This window comes from Helianthus annuus, chromosome 17 (genome assembly GCF_002127325.2).
Source record: "Helianthus annuus cultivar XRQ/B chromosome 17, HanXRQr2.0-SUNRISE, whole genome shotgun sequence".
NCBI classification, from domain to species: domain Eukaryota; kingdom Viridiplantae; phylum Streptophyta; class Magnoliopsida; order Asterales; family Asteraceae; genus Helianthus; species Helianthus annuus.
In genome coordinates, this window is record NC_035449.2 from 15,404,172 (window position 1) to 15,420,640 (window position 16,469).

The 16,469-nt window shown below is 42.8% G+C and overlaps 1 protein-coding gene across 2 annotated transcripts; it reads left to right on the plus strand.

The window, feature by feature from the left end:
* Nucleotides 1-12,231: 12,231 nt before the first annotated feature.
* On the plus strand, nt 12,232-15,488 carry LOC110921081 (CRS2-associated factor 2, chloroplastic). 2 transcript variants are annotated; one of them, XM_022165350.2, is made up of 6 exons: nt 12,232-12,912; nt 13,274-13,401; nt 13,483-13,708; nt 13,999-14,126; nt 14,212-14,356; nt 14,921-15,488. In XM_022165350.2, the coding sequence occupies exons 1-6, from the start codon at nt 12,285-12,287 to the stop codon at nt 15,313-15,315; spliced, it is 1,650 nt and encodes a 549-aa protein (XP_022021042.1). In that variant the 5' UTR covers nt 12,232-12,284; the 3' UTR covers nt 15,316-15,488. The 2 variants fall into 2 exon arrangements, with proteins under 2 accessions (XP_022021042.1, XP_035842613.1); XM_035986720.1 differs by having other exon boundaries at nt 14,815-15,455.
* Nucleotides 15,489-16,469: the final 981 nt, after the last annotated feature.

The following is a 16,469-nucleotide window of genomic DNA, read 5'->3' on the forward strand; positions in this document are numbered from 1 at the left end:
AACTAATAACCCGTTCGCCAGGCCCCGGCGACTAATCGGTATTAAGTAGTAGGGACTTGAGTGATAGAGTTGCATTTAGTATGACTTGTTGCATCACATATAAATAGTAATTAACTAAAGGTCCCGCATAAGGGGAGAAAAGTAGGTTTGTGTCCCTCACAAGGGGATAGCGTTGCTTTTAGTTCCGTTTCCCAACCACCGGGAACGCATGCTTTAAAGTTGTGAACTCACCTTGGGTTGCTCGGCAGATTAGTTTACTTGGTCAAACACGCTGGTCACCACGTCCTAACATGGTTACCAGTTTGGGTCAGGCTCGGATACAGTTAAATCACGTAGGTTTTACACATAACTAACACATAGCATACATGTCACGTTACTGGGCCTGCTCTAATAATTGCACAGTTAAACAGTAACAGTTTACACATAGTCCAGTCCACAGACAGCCCAAACCAAAACAAATGGTGGCCCAATAACTAAGGTAAGTAGCCCAGTCGAGACAAGGTGGTCTCGAGTCGAGAACACGCGGTCTCGAGTCGCAACCAGGAGATCTCGAGTTATGAACGTCTGGTCTCGAGTGGTTCTGGCATGAGTCGCAACCTCAGGGGATCTCGAGTCCAGTCTCGAGTCGAGATCACGAGGTCTCAAGTCGAGACCTTGCTGGTCTCGAGTCCCTGAAGTCTGTCTCGAGTTGTCACTTGATGGTCTCGAGTCGAAACCGGGGGTCTCGACTCGCATCCCTGCTGATTCTAGAACACCTGCCAGCATTGTACTATCCAATAGAATTTCATTTTTATGATTTGGTGTACTATCCAATTAAATTGCACAAACATGTTTTATTGTCTAACATTGGTTCAAAATAGATCAAATACACCATTTTTCAAATATTCAAGTCACATTCAAACATGTTCTTCACATATTCAAATATTTCCTATTATATTCAAACAGGTTTTTCTCACTTTGCACATAGTAAATCGAACAGTTCCATCATCATCGACTACTAACTCTAGTGTAACCAATCAATACAAAAACATGCTTGTATACGATTTATTATCAACATTCATCCATTTAACATTCAAAACCGCAAACACTTATTATGCTACCTATTCCTTCATACAAACGCACATTTTTAAGCATATAATTCATAAACCATGAGTAACATCTTCCTACACAATCACCAATCAACACTTTCATCATACATTTTCATGTGTTTGACAAGAAACACTAACCGGTTGTTGTGCAACTCAAAAGGTGTGCAAGAAAGTGATAAGGTGGAGTCCCCGAGTGATGATTTCAAGCCGATCCGAAGGCCCTTTTGTTGCCGGTTGGTTCCGAGTAGAAGGGAGGAGGATGATGGTAGAACCTTAGGGTTTTAGTGATAGAGAGAAAGTGTAGGATGGTGTGTGAGAGTGAGGGTAAAATGGGGGAGAGTGTAAAGGAGAGTGTGTGTGGGCTTTGGGTTTTATACTCGTCTCGAGTGGGGTTCATCGGGTTTGTGGCCCAACCGGCCCAACCATTAACTGTTCACTCGAGACCACCGGTCTCGAGTCGGGTTTCGCGGTCTCGGCCCACTACATACATATATACTACATATACAAACTTAGTAAAAGGATCACATAGAACATCAAGATAACACGCAACTTTCATTTAATAACGTATATACACACAATGTTATCACAAGATATTTGCTCGGGAAAACCTAGAGTGTCACATTCTCCACGAAGTGTAGCGTTTCGTTGACTTGAAGATCATCGAGAGGTACAATCAGATCATGATCAGCTAGGCATTTTCGGAGGTTTGACACGTGGAAAGTCGGGTGGACGTTACTAAGTTCCTCCGGTTGTTCGAGTCTGTAGGCGACTTTTTCGATCCTTTCCAGGATCTTAAAAGGTCCAACATATCGTGGCGCTAATTTCCCTTTCTTGCCGAATCGGACCACACCCTTCCAAGGTGATACCTTTAGGAGTACGTAGTCACCAACGTCAAATTCAAGGGGCTTGCGTCTTCTATCGGCGTAACTTTTCTGTCTATCGCGAGCTTTCACCAAGTTGTCTCGAATCTGGAGGATTTTGTCAGTCGTTTCTTGTAAAATCTCGGGACCGTTTAATTGTGAGTGACCGATCTCGTGCCACACAATTGGCGATCGACATCTTCTTCCATATAAGGCCTCGAATGGTGCCATTTGAATGCTGGCATGATAACTGTTGTTGTACGAGAATTTGACTAGTGGCAGATGCTTGCTCCAACTACCACCGAAATCTATGACACATGCACGGAGCATGTCTTCAAGAGTACGGATCGTTCTCTCAGTTTGTCCGTCGGTTTGAGGATGGAATGCGGTACTTAGATTAAGCGACGTACCGAGGGCCGCTTAAAACGTTTCCCACAGTCTTGAAGTACACCGAGCGTCACGATCTGAAATGATGTCACGAGGCGTACCATGATTACAAATGATCTCGTCGGTGTAGATTCGGGCTAGTCGTTCTACCTTGTAGTCTTCCCGTATAGGCAAAAAGTGGGCTGATGTAGTCAGACAATCAACTATAACCCAGATACTGTCGTGACCTGATGGCGTAGGCGGGAGTTTGGTTATAAAATCCATAGCTATACTCTCCCACTTCCATATAGGGATTGGGGGTTGTTCGAGTAAGCCAGAAGGTCGTTGATGTGCAGCCTTAACTCTTGCGCAAGTTAAACAACTTCCAACGTAAAGAGCGATATCCCGTTTCATGCCCGCCCACCAGTACTTGTAGCGAAGATCCGGGTACATTTTATCGGCACTGGGATGAATAGAATATTGGGACTTGTGGGCTTCGTTCATTATAATCTTTCGCAAATCGGTTCGCTTAGGGATCCAGATTCGGTCCAGATAATAGAAGATCCCATTTGCTTTACTTACAAGCTGAGCTCCATCATGATAGATCCTCTCCTTCTTCAAAGTGTGTTCATTAAAACAAGCATGTTGGGCTTCACGGATGAGGGTCTCGAGGTCACGCTGAGCTTGGGTATTGCGAATACTGAGCATGTAACTCCGTCTGCTGAGCGCGTCGGCAACAACATTTGCTTTGCCTGGGTGATAACGAATCTCACAGTCGTAATCATTAAGAAGTTCTACCCACCGGCATTGACGCATATTAAGTAACCTCTGATTAAAGATGTGTTGTAAACTCCTGTGATCGGTGAAGATCGTACACTTGGTACCATACAGGTGGTGTCACCAAATCTTCAATGCAAAGACAACTGCGCCTAGCTCGAGATCATGGGTTGTATAGTTCTTCTCGTGGATTTTGAGCTGACGAGACGCGTAAGCTATAACCTTGTCTCGTTGCATCAGAACACAACCAAGACCAAGGTTGGAAGCATCACAGTAGACAATGAAATCATTGCTTCCGTCGGGCAGAGTGAGAACATGAACATTGCAAAGCATTTGCTTGAGTGTTTGGAAAGCAGACTCTTGTTCGGTTCCCCAAACAAAAGACCTGTCTTTATGAGTAAGGGCGGTAAGCGGCACATCGATCTTGGAGAATCTTTCGATAAATCGTCGATAATAGCCCGCTAGTCCGAGAAAATAACGAACTTCAGACGGGTTCTTAGGCGTAATCCAACTCTTAACTACTTCAATCTTCGCGAGATCAACATGAATACCTTGACTATTAATGATGTGCCCCAGAAACTGAACCTCCTCCAACCAGAATTCACACTTGGAGAACTTGGCATAGAGTTGGTTCCCCTGGAGTAGTTCGAGAACCAAACGTAGATGTTGCGCGCAGTGTTGTAAAAGTCGGATTCCAAGGCCTTGTACTCGGCGAGTAGTCGGTCCTCGGAACCCCTCTGAGGCAATTTTATCCTAGGCGGACTCAATTAGTCACCGGCGGTCAAACTCGGTCAACATCGGAGATTAGTCGGTCTAGTCGGGGCTAGTCAGGACTAGTCGGCCTAGTCGGTCAACCTCGTTTGTTAACTTTTTGGAGAGTAGTTGGGCATAGTCGGCCTAGTCGGTCAACCTCGTTTGTTGACTTTTCAGAGAGTAGTCGGAGAGTAGTCGGTCAAGTCGGGACTAGTCGGTCAACCTCGTTTGTTGACTTTTATATTATACTTATTTTGACATGGATTGTGCTTATTTTGACTTGAATTATGCTTATTTTGACATATATATAATATCCAATAATTAATTTCTTTTATATTTACCATATCCGAGTACTCCCCGGGTACTCCTCGAGTACTCCGAGGACACCCAACTCCCCCGTTAGCCGACTAGGGTCCGCCTAGCGACTTTTACAACACTGGTTGCGCGTGTTCGGCTTTCGACTTGGAATAGATCAAGACATCATCGATGAACATGATGACGAAACGGTCTAGGAATGGTTTACACACGCGATTCATCAGATCCATAAAAACCGCGGGTGCGTTAGTTAAACCAAAAGGCATAACAACGAACTCATAGTGGCCGTATCGAGTACGAAAAGCGGTTTTGGGGATGTCTTCCTCCTGAATCCGCAATTGATGATAACTTGAACATAGATCGATCTTTGAGAAACACGTAGCACCGTATAGCTGATCAAATAAGTCATCGATTCGAGGCAGAGGGTATCGGTTCTTGATGGTTAACTTATTCAATTCCCGATAGTCGATGCACATCTTGAACGACCCATCCTTCTTTTTAACGAAGAGGACTGGTGCGCCCTAAGGAGAGGTGCTCAGGCGAATAAAGCCTTTTTCAAGTAGCTCCTGGAGTTGGTTCGAGAGTTCCCGCATTTCGGATGGAGCGAGTCGATATGGAGCTTTGGCAACAGAGTTAGCTCCAGGAATAAGATCAATACGAAAGTCGATATCACGACTTGGTGGTAGTCCAGGAAGATCATCAGGGAACACCTAAGGAAATTCACGGACCACTGGAACGTCCTTGACTTCGGCCTTCTTTTTCTTTTCCTTCTCCGCTACTACAATGTTGGCCAAGAAAGCTCTGTATTCCTTGCAGAGATACTTGCTAGCTCGGATGCATGACATGAGCTTGAGGCCTTTTGAAGCAGTTTCACCGTACACACATAATAGATCACCGTTTGCGAGCGAGAATCGAATCATTTTATCAAAGCACACGACTTCAGCATGGTTTTCGCGAAGAAAGTCCATGCCTACTATGACGTCGAAACTTCCGAGCTGCATCGGAATGAGGTCGATTGGGAAGATGTGATTGTTGAGCTCGAGGGTACAATCACGGAGAACAGAATTAACAGCGACAGTTCTTCCAGTAGCGACTTCGACTTCAAATGACGAGGAGAGATAAGAGCGCTTACGACTAAGGAGCTTCTCGAATTCAAACGACACAAAGCAGTTATCGGCACCAGTATCAAACAAACATGATGCATATATACCATTCACAAGGAGCGTACCATTAACCACGTTGTTGTCAGCCTGAGCCTGACGAGCGTTGATGTTGAAGGTTCTGGCACGGGCTGCTTGCTGCTGTTGTTGAGGCTGCTACGGTTGCTGTTGGGGCTCTTGCTTCACCACCCTGTTCGGGCACATGTTTGCAAAGTGGTTAGGGTCACCACATGCAAAGCAGACTCGAGCATTGACCGCGGGCGCTTGAGCTGCTTGTTGGCCTTGAGGGGCTGGGAGTAGAGCTTGATGAGCAGTGGTAGGGGTTGCGGTGTTGCGGGGACCATAGCGACAATTGGCAGTGAAATGACCGTAGAGGTGGCAGTGAGCGCAGAAACGACAGGCGATTCCCATCGGATGATGATATGAGCATGTCGGGCAGAGCGGGTGGGGACCTGTGTATGCACGCTTTGATGGCGGTGCATTGGTCACTGGAGCTGGCCGGTGATGAGGTTGCTGCGGAGCCAGTACGGCTTGCAGAGGGGCAGCAGTTGTTGTGACAGCACAGTTCTTGCTGCTCGAGCTGTTGTTGTTGTGCTTCTTCCTTCGGCGCGATGACTTGGATGGCTGAGCAGATGGGTCGGTGGTTCCTGCAGTTGTAGCTTGATGCAAAGACTTGGAGGGCTTATCCCATACACTAGATTTTACTCGCTTGACATTGATCTCGGTGACAAGCAAGTAAGTCTCCTCGATTGATGACGTCTTGGCGGCGTGAACAAAGTCGGCAACACAATCAGGTAGAGCTCGAATATACTTCTTGATGGCCATGTCTGGCGTCTTGACTTGATCGGGACAGATAATACTAAGCTGCTTGAAGCGAGCAGTCAAAGCAACGTTGTCTTCGTCCTTCTGCTTGATGTTCCAAAACTCGTCCTCCAGCTTTTGGTGTTCATGGGGAGGGCAGAATTCGCCCATCATAATGGCCTTTAGCTCTTCCCAAGTCAGCTCATAAGCTGCATCATTTCCCAAGTCTAGAGCTCGGGACTGGAAGACGCCGGTCGCATTTAGGGTACGGAGATTCTCAGGACAGCCGCTTTGGCGCAGAGTGACTTCGACTGAGTCGAACCATTGGAACATAGCGGTAGGGCCATCTTCCCCGGTACTCTTTGGGTCCGCATGCCTTAAACTGTTTGAAACTGAAGACAGTCTTGTTAGCATCTTTAGGAGCTTCGATTCTTGACTCCTCAGACGACTTGCTGACATTTTCGTACACATCGTTCACTGCTTTTGCCACTTGCTTGGCGATGATAGCGGCAAGACGACGGTCTCGCTTTTCTTGGCGGGTAAGATGACGTCGGTGTCCAGATGACGACATGGTCTGCAACAGACATCGTCACAGAACTTAACGCAACTATTCGGGTCTCACCTCACACGTCTACTACTTACTAAAGCTCAGGAACACGATACGCACGAATCACATAAACACACAGTCACCAAAATCACATAATCACAGAAGCACATAGGCACAGAATCACAGAAGCACATAAGCACAGATGTAGTCAGAATACAGAAACCTATCATTCAAAGCTCGCGCGTCGTTTGTATAGTATATCGAGTAGCATAGCATAATAGCATTGTAGCATAATGTTGTCTAGAATTGTAGCGATTTGTTATCGTCTTGAGATAGAGTGGCAATACGAGTCATGTGTGTCGATCGAAGTGACGGCAAAATCGAGGAACTTTCAAAATTTTAAACACATAAACAGGTAAATACACATAAGCACATAAAATCGGCAAATCATCAGAGTCGGCAGTTGTGGGCTCAGAATCGAAACACATAAAATCGAGGAATAGATTGTCTGCGGCTATTAGACGTCGACTACCCAAGGCGATTCGACTATTCACAGTAGACTTGTCGTCACTTTCCGACTTTCGGGATCGCGTTTCTGCCTCGATTCTTGGGCATTCAGTACGTATTCCCTAGGTCATACTCGTGAGTTCAGGTCGTTGGAGTCCGTCGAGGCTTTGGTGAGATGAGTAAAACTTGGAACAAGTTGCCAAGGTTTGGGGTTTCACCCCTGGCTTAGCAATTTCTTCCTTTTTTAGCAAAATTGAGGAGATTATTTATCAAAATATGGATTTCACTCCTAATTTGGTATAATTCTCCTCATTTGTTAATGAAAATTTATGAGGAAATCATTGATAAATTGATAAAATCAGTATTGATCAGACAACTTAGTTGAGAGTTTGCGGCTTTCACACCTAATCTTGACTAAATCGCTTGAATTCATTGGAAAATTTCAAGTGCAGTGATAGTGCAGGAAATGGCGATAGGTAACACATAAACTTGGTCTGTTGGTTCCAAACTATAGTCTAGGTCTCTAAGACAGCGACCCGGACTAGGTCGTGTCTAGCCTAATTCCCTATAGTTATGGCTCTGATACCAATCTGTCATACCCCAACCGATGGTGGAATCATCGGGGCATGGCACTGAGCGAAACAGATTGTCCAGAAGTTTCCACAACAACTATTAATACTATTCAGTTAAATGATACGTCCCATACCGTATCCCAAATAATACAATAAATTATTATAGATAACAACCAGTCAAGTAATTCTGTTCCGACAACTCAGATTTAAATAAAATATAATATTGTTTGTTCGTTTCTAAAGACCCCTAGCTCGACAGCTACAGATAACTATTTGTTGGGGGGCTCTAGAGCTTTATTCTAGCCTCGCTTCCCTAGCAAGTATACACCTTAAACACCTGTCACATACGTTAAAATAAAGTCAATACATAAAATGTAAAGGTGAGCATACAAGTTTGATATTAGCATATAGAGTTTGAAATAGTTTACGCATAACCAGCACGTACACAGAGGGAAACGAAGCATGTTAATTATCGACATGGATCTATCGATACCAATGACTGCGGGTTGACTGTCCGAGACAGTTCGCAATACATGATTACCACCGTAATCCATGCAAGTAATTGTCCTTAACAACCCCCGTGTGAACGGGTGCTGAGTCCAAACTATAGTACTACGTCGTTAAGGCAGGTAGACAACATTCCACGTGTAACATAACAACAAGCATTCATTTAGTCACGTAATACATGCAGAACGGTTAGCGTATAAAGTAATTGAGTAGTGTGTTCGATTGTGATTTAAATAGGTAACCTATGTAACGCCCAATAGTGCTAAAGCAAAAAAGGGTTCGAGTATACTCACAGCGATTGAATGATGGATTGAAGGGAGCGCTTGAGAGTAGGGTTAGCCTGAGTAGTTCGATAGCATAACGATGAGTAACGCATAAAATGGAAATAAGTGTAAATGGGTCGAACAGCCTGGTCGATCGAACAGTAGGTTCGATCGAACGGGTTGTTCGTTCGGTTTGAAAGTCCGTTTGGACAGTCTGTTCGATCGGCTGGTAGGCTCGAACGGTTGGACTGTTTGAGTGGATTGTTTCTTCCTCTGAGTAGGATATGTTTGTGTATGATGGTTTGTCCTTTTGAAGTTTTCGTTGTAGTATTTGAGAACACTGAAGTGTCCTTACCTTTCAGGTCGATTGATCGAACGGTCTGTTCGATCGGTCGGCTTAACCGATCGATTAGGCACACCAGTTGATGGGTCCTCAGTGGGATGTCACCTGATCGGACGGCATGTTCGATCGGGTGGCACTGCCATACGTCGAACGAGTTTAAAAATCGATTAAGTGTTGAAGCATAGTATCTCATGATCCGATGAGTAATGTTATTAAACAGTTCGTTCGATTGAACATCACTCCGTTCAATACCATACTTCATAAAACTTGTCAAAATGTGGGGCCATTTGCTAGCCGATCGGCTGGCCTGGTCGATCGGTTGACATGTCCGATCGGTTGGGCTGTTCGTTCGAACAGCCTGTTAGATCGGTCAGCATCCTGACCTGGTCGGCCTATTCGCCTAACACTTGGCTGTCCTGGTTATTTGACGTTATATCGAGGTATTTTGACAACGGGTTGAACCGTGGAACCTTCGTTCTTACTTGTTTCTCCTACTTGGACAGGAATCACCCAAGTCCGGCCGGTGAACGGTTCGGAACGGAGTTTAGAGTTTAACCCGAAATCGGTAAACCTTGTAGATAGAATCCGAATCTTGGACCACACAACTGCTAGAATGATTTGTGAGTTGGCTCAAACTCCGTTTCTACCGGTTTTGAAAGCATTGAGTGTAAAAGAGTTGAAAGAAAGTTGAAAAATCCATCTTCCAATCCTTTACATCATGTAAATGTTTAGATCTAGGATAGATCTTTGTTTGTTTATGTGGAAATCGGTTAGATCCAAGTGATTCTTGGTGGAATGAGGCCAAAACATGAAGTTCTTGAAGAACACCATGATGACATCATCCTAGAATACTTAGATCGTGATGATTTCACGGTTAGAAATCAAGATTTGAAAGATAGAAAGGTGAAGGAGTGTGCATGGATCAAAAACGTACAAGACTTAGGATGAAATCTTACCGGAATTGAGAGGAATCTGAGAAATAGTGAAGAACACGAGCTGGTCGGTCAGAGAGTTTCCAAAAGTGGAAAGAATGACAATGACAGGGCTATTTATAGACTCCCAAAGGGGAAAGGGCTGGCCAATCGGCCAGGCATCCCGATCGGACAGCCTGTTCGATAGGACGGTCTGTCCGATCGGTTGGGCTGTTCGATCGGCTGAAAGCCTGATCGATCAACAGCCTGTTTCGAGCGTTTGGGTGACGATTTCTGATATTTCGATTCCGATTGAGGATGATACGGATACGATAGAGTTTCCTATTCAAATTAATTTTAATCTCAACTACTATATCTACATACAAGCAACTATATTTTCATATTCGATTTCGGTTTCGATTGAGTTCGATTGAGTTTCAAGTTTCGATTCGATTGAACACCACACATAACATAAGGTAAACACGCACAGGTAACAATTAAGGCACACACACACACGTATAATACCAAAGTCGCATTATTCAAGTTTCGAGTTTGATGGTGATTCGATCTACTTGATTATTGATTGATTAACTTTATCGCATTGTTACTTCCTACTATTCAAGGTCGATAAGCGTTTCGCGTCGATTAAACATTCGATTACTTCGATTCTTTTGATTAACAACACTTATTCCACATAATACAATTAAAACATAAAATAGACTATTTACAGTCAAAGAAGTCAAACTTGACCTTGACTTTGACTTTCGAAAACACGGGGTGTTACATTATTCCCTATAGTTTAGACTATCAGAGACTTTGAGGGAGAATTAGAAATTGAACGTTGAAGAAATGAGGCTGAAGCCTATATTTATAGGCTGGTCGCACACCCCGTCGCACCTCGCGACGCCCCAGGGCATGCCCGTCGCGGGCCGCCAGCCGCCTTAGCTAGGGCTTAGGCTTGGCCAGTCATCGAGTAGGGTTGCCACGTGCGGGGACACGTGGCTAAATTGTGTGTCGGCTAAGTAAGGGCCGTCGCGCCCCGCGAGACCCTAGGTCACACACACACGTATAATACCAAAGTCGCATTATTCGAGTTTCGAGTTTGATGGTGATTCGATCTACTTGATTATTGATTGATTAACTTTATCGCATTGTTACTTCCTACTATTCAAGGTCGATAAGCGTTTCGCGTCGATTAAAGATTCGATTACTTCGATTCTTTTGATTAACAACACTTACTCCACATAATACAATTAAAACATAAAATAGACTATTTACAGTCAAAGAAGTCAAACTTGACCTTGAGTTTGACTTTCGAAAACACGGGGTGTTACATTATTCCCTATAGTTTAGACTATCAGAGACTTTGAGGGAGAATTAGAAATTGAACGTTGAAGAAATGAGGCTGAAGCCTATATTTATAGGCTGGTGGCACACCCCGTCGCACCTCGCGACGCCCCAGGGCATGCCCGTCGCGGGCCGCCAACCGCCTTAGCTAGGGCTTAGGCTTGGCCAGTCATCGAGTAGGGTTGCCACAAGTGGGGACACGTGGCGAAATTGTGTGTCGGCCAAGTAAGGGCCGTCGCGCCCCGCGAGACCCTAGGTCTCACCCGTCGCGGGCCGTGAAACCTTCTATTTATTTGGTTTATTTGATTTTTATAAATATTAAGGTATTCTAGGCCCTTTAACGCGCATACGGTGTATATGAGGAACATTAGGATTACGTTAAGAGTTTTTAGGAGGGTGTTATACTGAGCAGGCATAACAGCTCAAGTCAACTATATCCGCTTATCAGCAATAAAACGACGTCTCCTTCCGCTTTTGTGGCGTCTTCATCACCAAGTGCCTAGCATGATCGCTTGGGTCACCCAGGAAATCCTATTATGCAACTTTTATCTTCTTGTAATAAAATGACTAGTTCGTCTTTTTGCCCTTCTTGCAATATTGCTAAAAATAAAAGATTGTCGTTAACTTAATCGTCTTCTTGTACTTTACTTCCCTTTAACATTGTGCATTGTGACCTATGGACTTCCTCCCCCCACTCTCTCGAGCAAAACCGGTTTTAAATATTATATGATCCTATTGATGATTTTACAAATTACACTTGGGGTTGAAGATGTAATAGATCGTTCAATGTTGATATTTCAGGAAGAAATAGAGAGATAAAGATGTGAAGTTGGAAGAGGGTTTAAAATAGGATTATAGAGTGCGTGTTCACGAGCCAACCCAAATCAAGTGGACCTCTGCTGATGCTTGACTCGTTTACAAACCGAATCGAGTCAATCAGCTCGTTTACAACCGAGCAAGAAATCGAATGGGCATTTTCTGAGCTAATGACGAGCGATTTGTACTGCCAATTATAGAAAAAAAATTAAAAAAAAAACCATCGAAGCGACATCGTTTCATCACTATCAAGATATTTCCAATTTCCATCATCATCATCAACAACATCATCATCGTCATCTTGTTTTTGCTCTGCAACTGCAATTAACCAACCACAACCACCATTCATCAATGGCGATTCTAGCTTCTCTCCCAAACCCCAACCTCTTCTCCTCCCTCCCCAACCCACCTCCACCACCACCCTCCACCACCATCAAACCCCCAATCCCCATCCCCAAATACCCTCCCCCTAAACCCCCTTCCACCCCTAACCCTAACAACCCCGCTTTCAAAACCTTCCACCGCCGCTCCAAATACTACAAACCCATCAAACCCGGCTCCGTCATCTCCTCCGACGGCGACCGTTCCGTCGTCGTCGGCGACTCCGGCGTCTCCTACCAACTCCCCGGTGCCCCGTTTGAATTCCAGTTCAGTTATTCAGAGACCCCCCGAGCCAAGCCGATTGCCATTCGCGAGCCGGCTTTCCTCCCCTTCGCACCTCCTACCATGCCCAGACCCTGGACCGGTAAACCCCCCTTGAAAAAATCCACCAGAAAAATCAAACTTTTTGAGTCATCAAACCCAAACAACAACAATAATAATAATAATAGTTCCAAACAGTTTGAAATGTTGAAGACGTTTGAGATGGGGAATTTTGAACTGAAGCCGAGAGAGGAAGTGCTTGGGAAGCCGTTGAGCCGAGCTGAGAGGCATGAGCTTGTTAAACGACATGTTTCGAGTAACCGGCAGGTTAATCTTGGTAAGATTTAATTATTATATACAGTTTTGATAACAAGGAAATTAGGGTTGTGCACGGTTCGGTTATTAGCATTAATAATAAACGTAACCAAAGTCATCGGTAAATCCGTTCGGTTAATTTGTTGGTTTCGGCTAACGGTTCGGTTATTGCACACCCTGTTACATACCAAACAGGAGAACACAACCCAAAAGACTAGTCTGGTGGGTGAGAGAGCCCATTTGGTATATAAACCCCACATCAGTTGCCCATACAACCGATGTGGGACAAGTCCCATACCTTGCAATGGTATTAGTCCATAACACACCCCTAAAGGAAATGATTATTATTAATAATAATATTAATTATGAATTGGGTTTTGTAGGAAGGGATGGGTTAACACATAATATGTTGGAGCTGGTACATTCGCATTGGCGAAGGGATCCGGTTTGTAAAGTTCGGTGTCTTGGCGTTCCGACTGTCGACATGCGAAACCTCTGTCGCGTTCTGCAGGTTCTCTAAGCCAGTTTTGATTTATCATTTAGGTTCTGTAAGTAGATAAACATTTATGCTGAATGTAAGTTAGAATAACAGGAGAAGACAGGTGGTAAGATTATTCTTAGGACTGGTGGTGTGCTGTATCTTTTTCGTGGTAGGCATTATGATCCTCATAACCGACCGAAATACCCTGTGATGCTGTGGAAGCCTGCAACTCCGGTTTACCCTAAACTCATACAAGAAGCGCCTGAAGGGTTGACGAAAGAAGAAGCTGATGAGTTGAGAATGAAAGGGAAAAAACTTCCCCCGATTTGTAAACTAGGTAAAGTTTTAACAGCTAGAGTTACATATTTGCGATTTGAAGGTTATTTTTTACTTTTGACTAGTCAAGTATAGAATCAGTGTTGCAGATTTTCATACATTAGATGAATACCATACGAGTTATGTTAGTGACAAATGAATCACTCTATATGTGAGAGATTGATCATTTATGTTTTTTTTTGGTGTATATAAGGCAAAGATCCACACTAATGCTTAAGGTTTGCACTTGATAGATTTTGTTTTTTTTTTTTTTCATTCCTGATTTTAGTCAATTAATTGTCCATTTAACAGCGAAAAATGGAGTGTATCTTACTCTAGTGAGAGATGTGAGACATGCTTTTGAAGCGTCTCCATTGGTGAAGATCGACTGTAGAGGGATGCATGCAAGTGATTACAAGAAGCTTGGTGCTAAGTTAAAGGTTTGTAGATCTTTTCTCTTTGATTAAATCTATTACAATGTTGCAATTTTATCTATTTTATCCGTGATGCAACTATGTTTTTTAGGAATTGGTCCCTTGTGTGCTACTATCTTTTGACGACGAACAAATCTTGATTTGGAGAGGCCATGGTTGGAAATCGATGTTCCATGGTGCACCTATATTTTCGGGCCCTACTTCAGAAAGTATCGCAAACGATCCTAGTTGCTCAGGTAATTATGAAACTAATATATTCGGTTTTTGTGCAACACTGTTATATCCTTATTTTTAGTTCTTATGAGTCGCGCCTAGGCACCAGGCACACTCAGAAGAGCGGTTCATTGCTTATGACTGATTGAGGCGTTGGCGTACATGAGGTTTTACCATCTAAATTTAGGTTGTACATAGAGGTTTTACAATCTGAATTTAGGGTACGAGATGATAGAAATCTATCGGAATTCAGAAATATAAACTTTTTAATATAAATACCTTGAGCCTTGCATATGTGATTTGTGCGCTTTTGCGGCTTCGTCTCTTGCTTCTCGTGGGACCTTATCGCCTCTTTGCGCGCCCCGCTTTTTAAAATAAAGATTTTAACTGGTTTAGGATGAAAGACTTGTTTTGACTTAATGGCATCGTATATTCATAAGTACATGTAGAGTATTAATGTCACTTTATCTTGTCAAAATAGGTATTTTAGGGCTCGTCGAACTACAAGCTTTTGTTTCCACGTCATTTTTCCAGACTTTGTGGAAGTTTCGATACGATGATTCATTCATCTTATTTTTTGTCATCAGAAAACTCTTACGAGTCAGAAATAAGATCATCGATTTCAAGCCCTAGAATGACGCAGTTATGGAGGCGAGCTATCGAATCAAGCAAGGCGATGTTGCTGGAAGATATTGAGCTGGGGCCCGATGATCTGTTGAAGGTGGTCGAGGAATTTGAGACGGTTACACAGGTTACAGAGCATTCGTATCCAGCGGTGATTGTGTCAAACAAAGAAAGTCAAGCCCGTGATCCCGAGGACGAGGATTACTGTGAAGATGATGACTATTTTGATGATGAATCGGACGACGATTATGTTGACTTGAGTGAAAAGTCAGCTCCTCCGGGATCGTTGCCGGTTGATTTTTTAGCAGAGCAGCTCAGTGACGGCGATGATTGGATGCCTAGCCGAAGTCGGAGATGATAAGGATCCTGACTCCGATGTGTATATATGTTGGCAGAAATCGATCAACGAACTATTGTAGAGCATTGAAAATGTAACAGAGAAACTATATTTACTTTAAAAATTATGAGAATATAGTTTCAAAAAAAGAATTGACCTTAGCAATGACTTTGCTATTTGTGAGATTTATTTCGTATGGTTGTTATAAGTGAAGTATTATGGTAGGTTATGATTTTGTATAAACAATCAAACAGCCCACGATCGTGTGAGAAGCACTAGGCTAATTGAGAAACTTGAGAAACATTCTGTACCACACATTTTCTTCAAACAATCATACAAAAAATGGCAAAAGAAAAATGCATTTTTATACATATATATGTATAGTTGATAATACAAATGTCAAAATGTGTGTATTGCCAATCTTTAGCTATACATATATTGTAAATCTATCTTTGATAATTTACATACAAGTACAAATGTGTATAAAATGATTGTAGATATATGATATTTTTGAAATCCAAAGCTGGTTTGCAAAATTACTATGCTCGTGCAGTTATGCTTTTTGTTGTAAACTATAACATGCCTGAGAACACTTTAACAAGGTTTTAACATTTCAATATAATTTTTACATTTGTTCTTTCTTCAAAGAAGTTGTGCTATGTTTTGAGTAATGGTTGAGATTATATTTCTAGTTCTTTTCATTCTCTTGTGCTACCTAATTATAATAATAAAATTTGGTTAAATTAAATTGATTGTGAAGATCTAATATGCAGCTATTTACAAATTATACCCTTATACAATTAGCAACTTTGGTTATGTCCCGTTAGTTTAAAAGTCACACCCTTTAATTTATTTTACTCACACCCTTTCATTTTATTCATTTTACCTACAAAATTTTATTCATTACAAAAATAAATAAAGACACCAGCGGGGTAAAGGAATCTTCGTATCCTTACAAAACACACCGTTTATATATTCACAAAACACATCGCTTGACTATTATCCACAACATTTACCCCACCTTATTTTAAAATATTACAACCAAAACATCCACACAAAAAATTACTCACTACTCCGTTTAATATTTATCTTTTTCCCACATCCACACAACAAATTAATTTCATGGTCAAATAATTTCAATATTTCTTACTACATTTCATACCCTCTCAAAAAAT

Bases quoted from the DNA above. Each gene is read 5' to 3' on its own strand.
- LOC110921081 (XM_022165350.2), top strand. From the start codon at position 12,285: ATGGCGATTCTAGCTTCTCTCCCAAACCCCAACCTCTTCTCCTCCCTC. The intron at 13,709-13,998 runs GTAAAGTTTTAA...TCCATTTAACAG, and splicing joins TCCCCCGATTTGTAAACTAG to CGAAAAATGGAGTGTATCTT. The intron at 14,127-14,211 runs GTTTGTAGATCT...TATGTTTTTTAG, and splicing joins AGCTTGGTGCTAAGTTAAAG to GAATTGGTCCCTTGTGTGCT.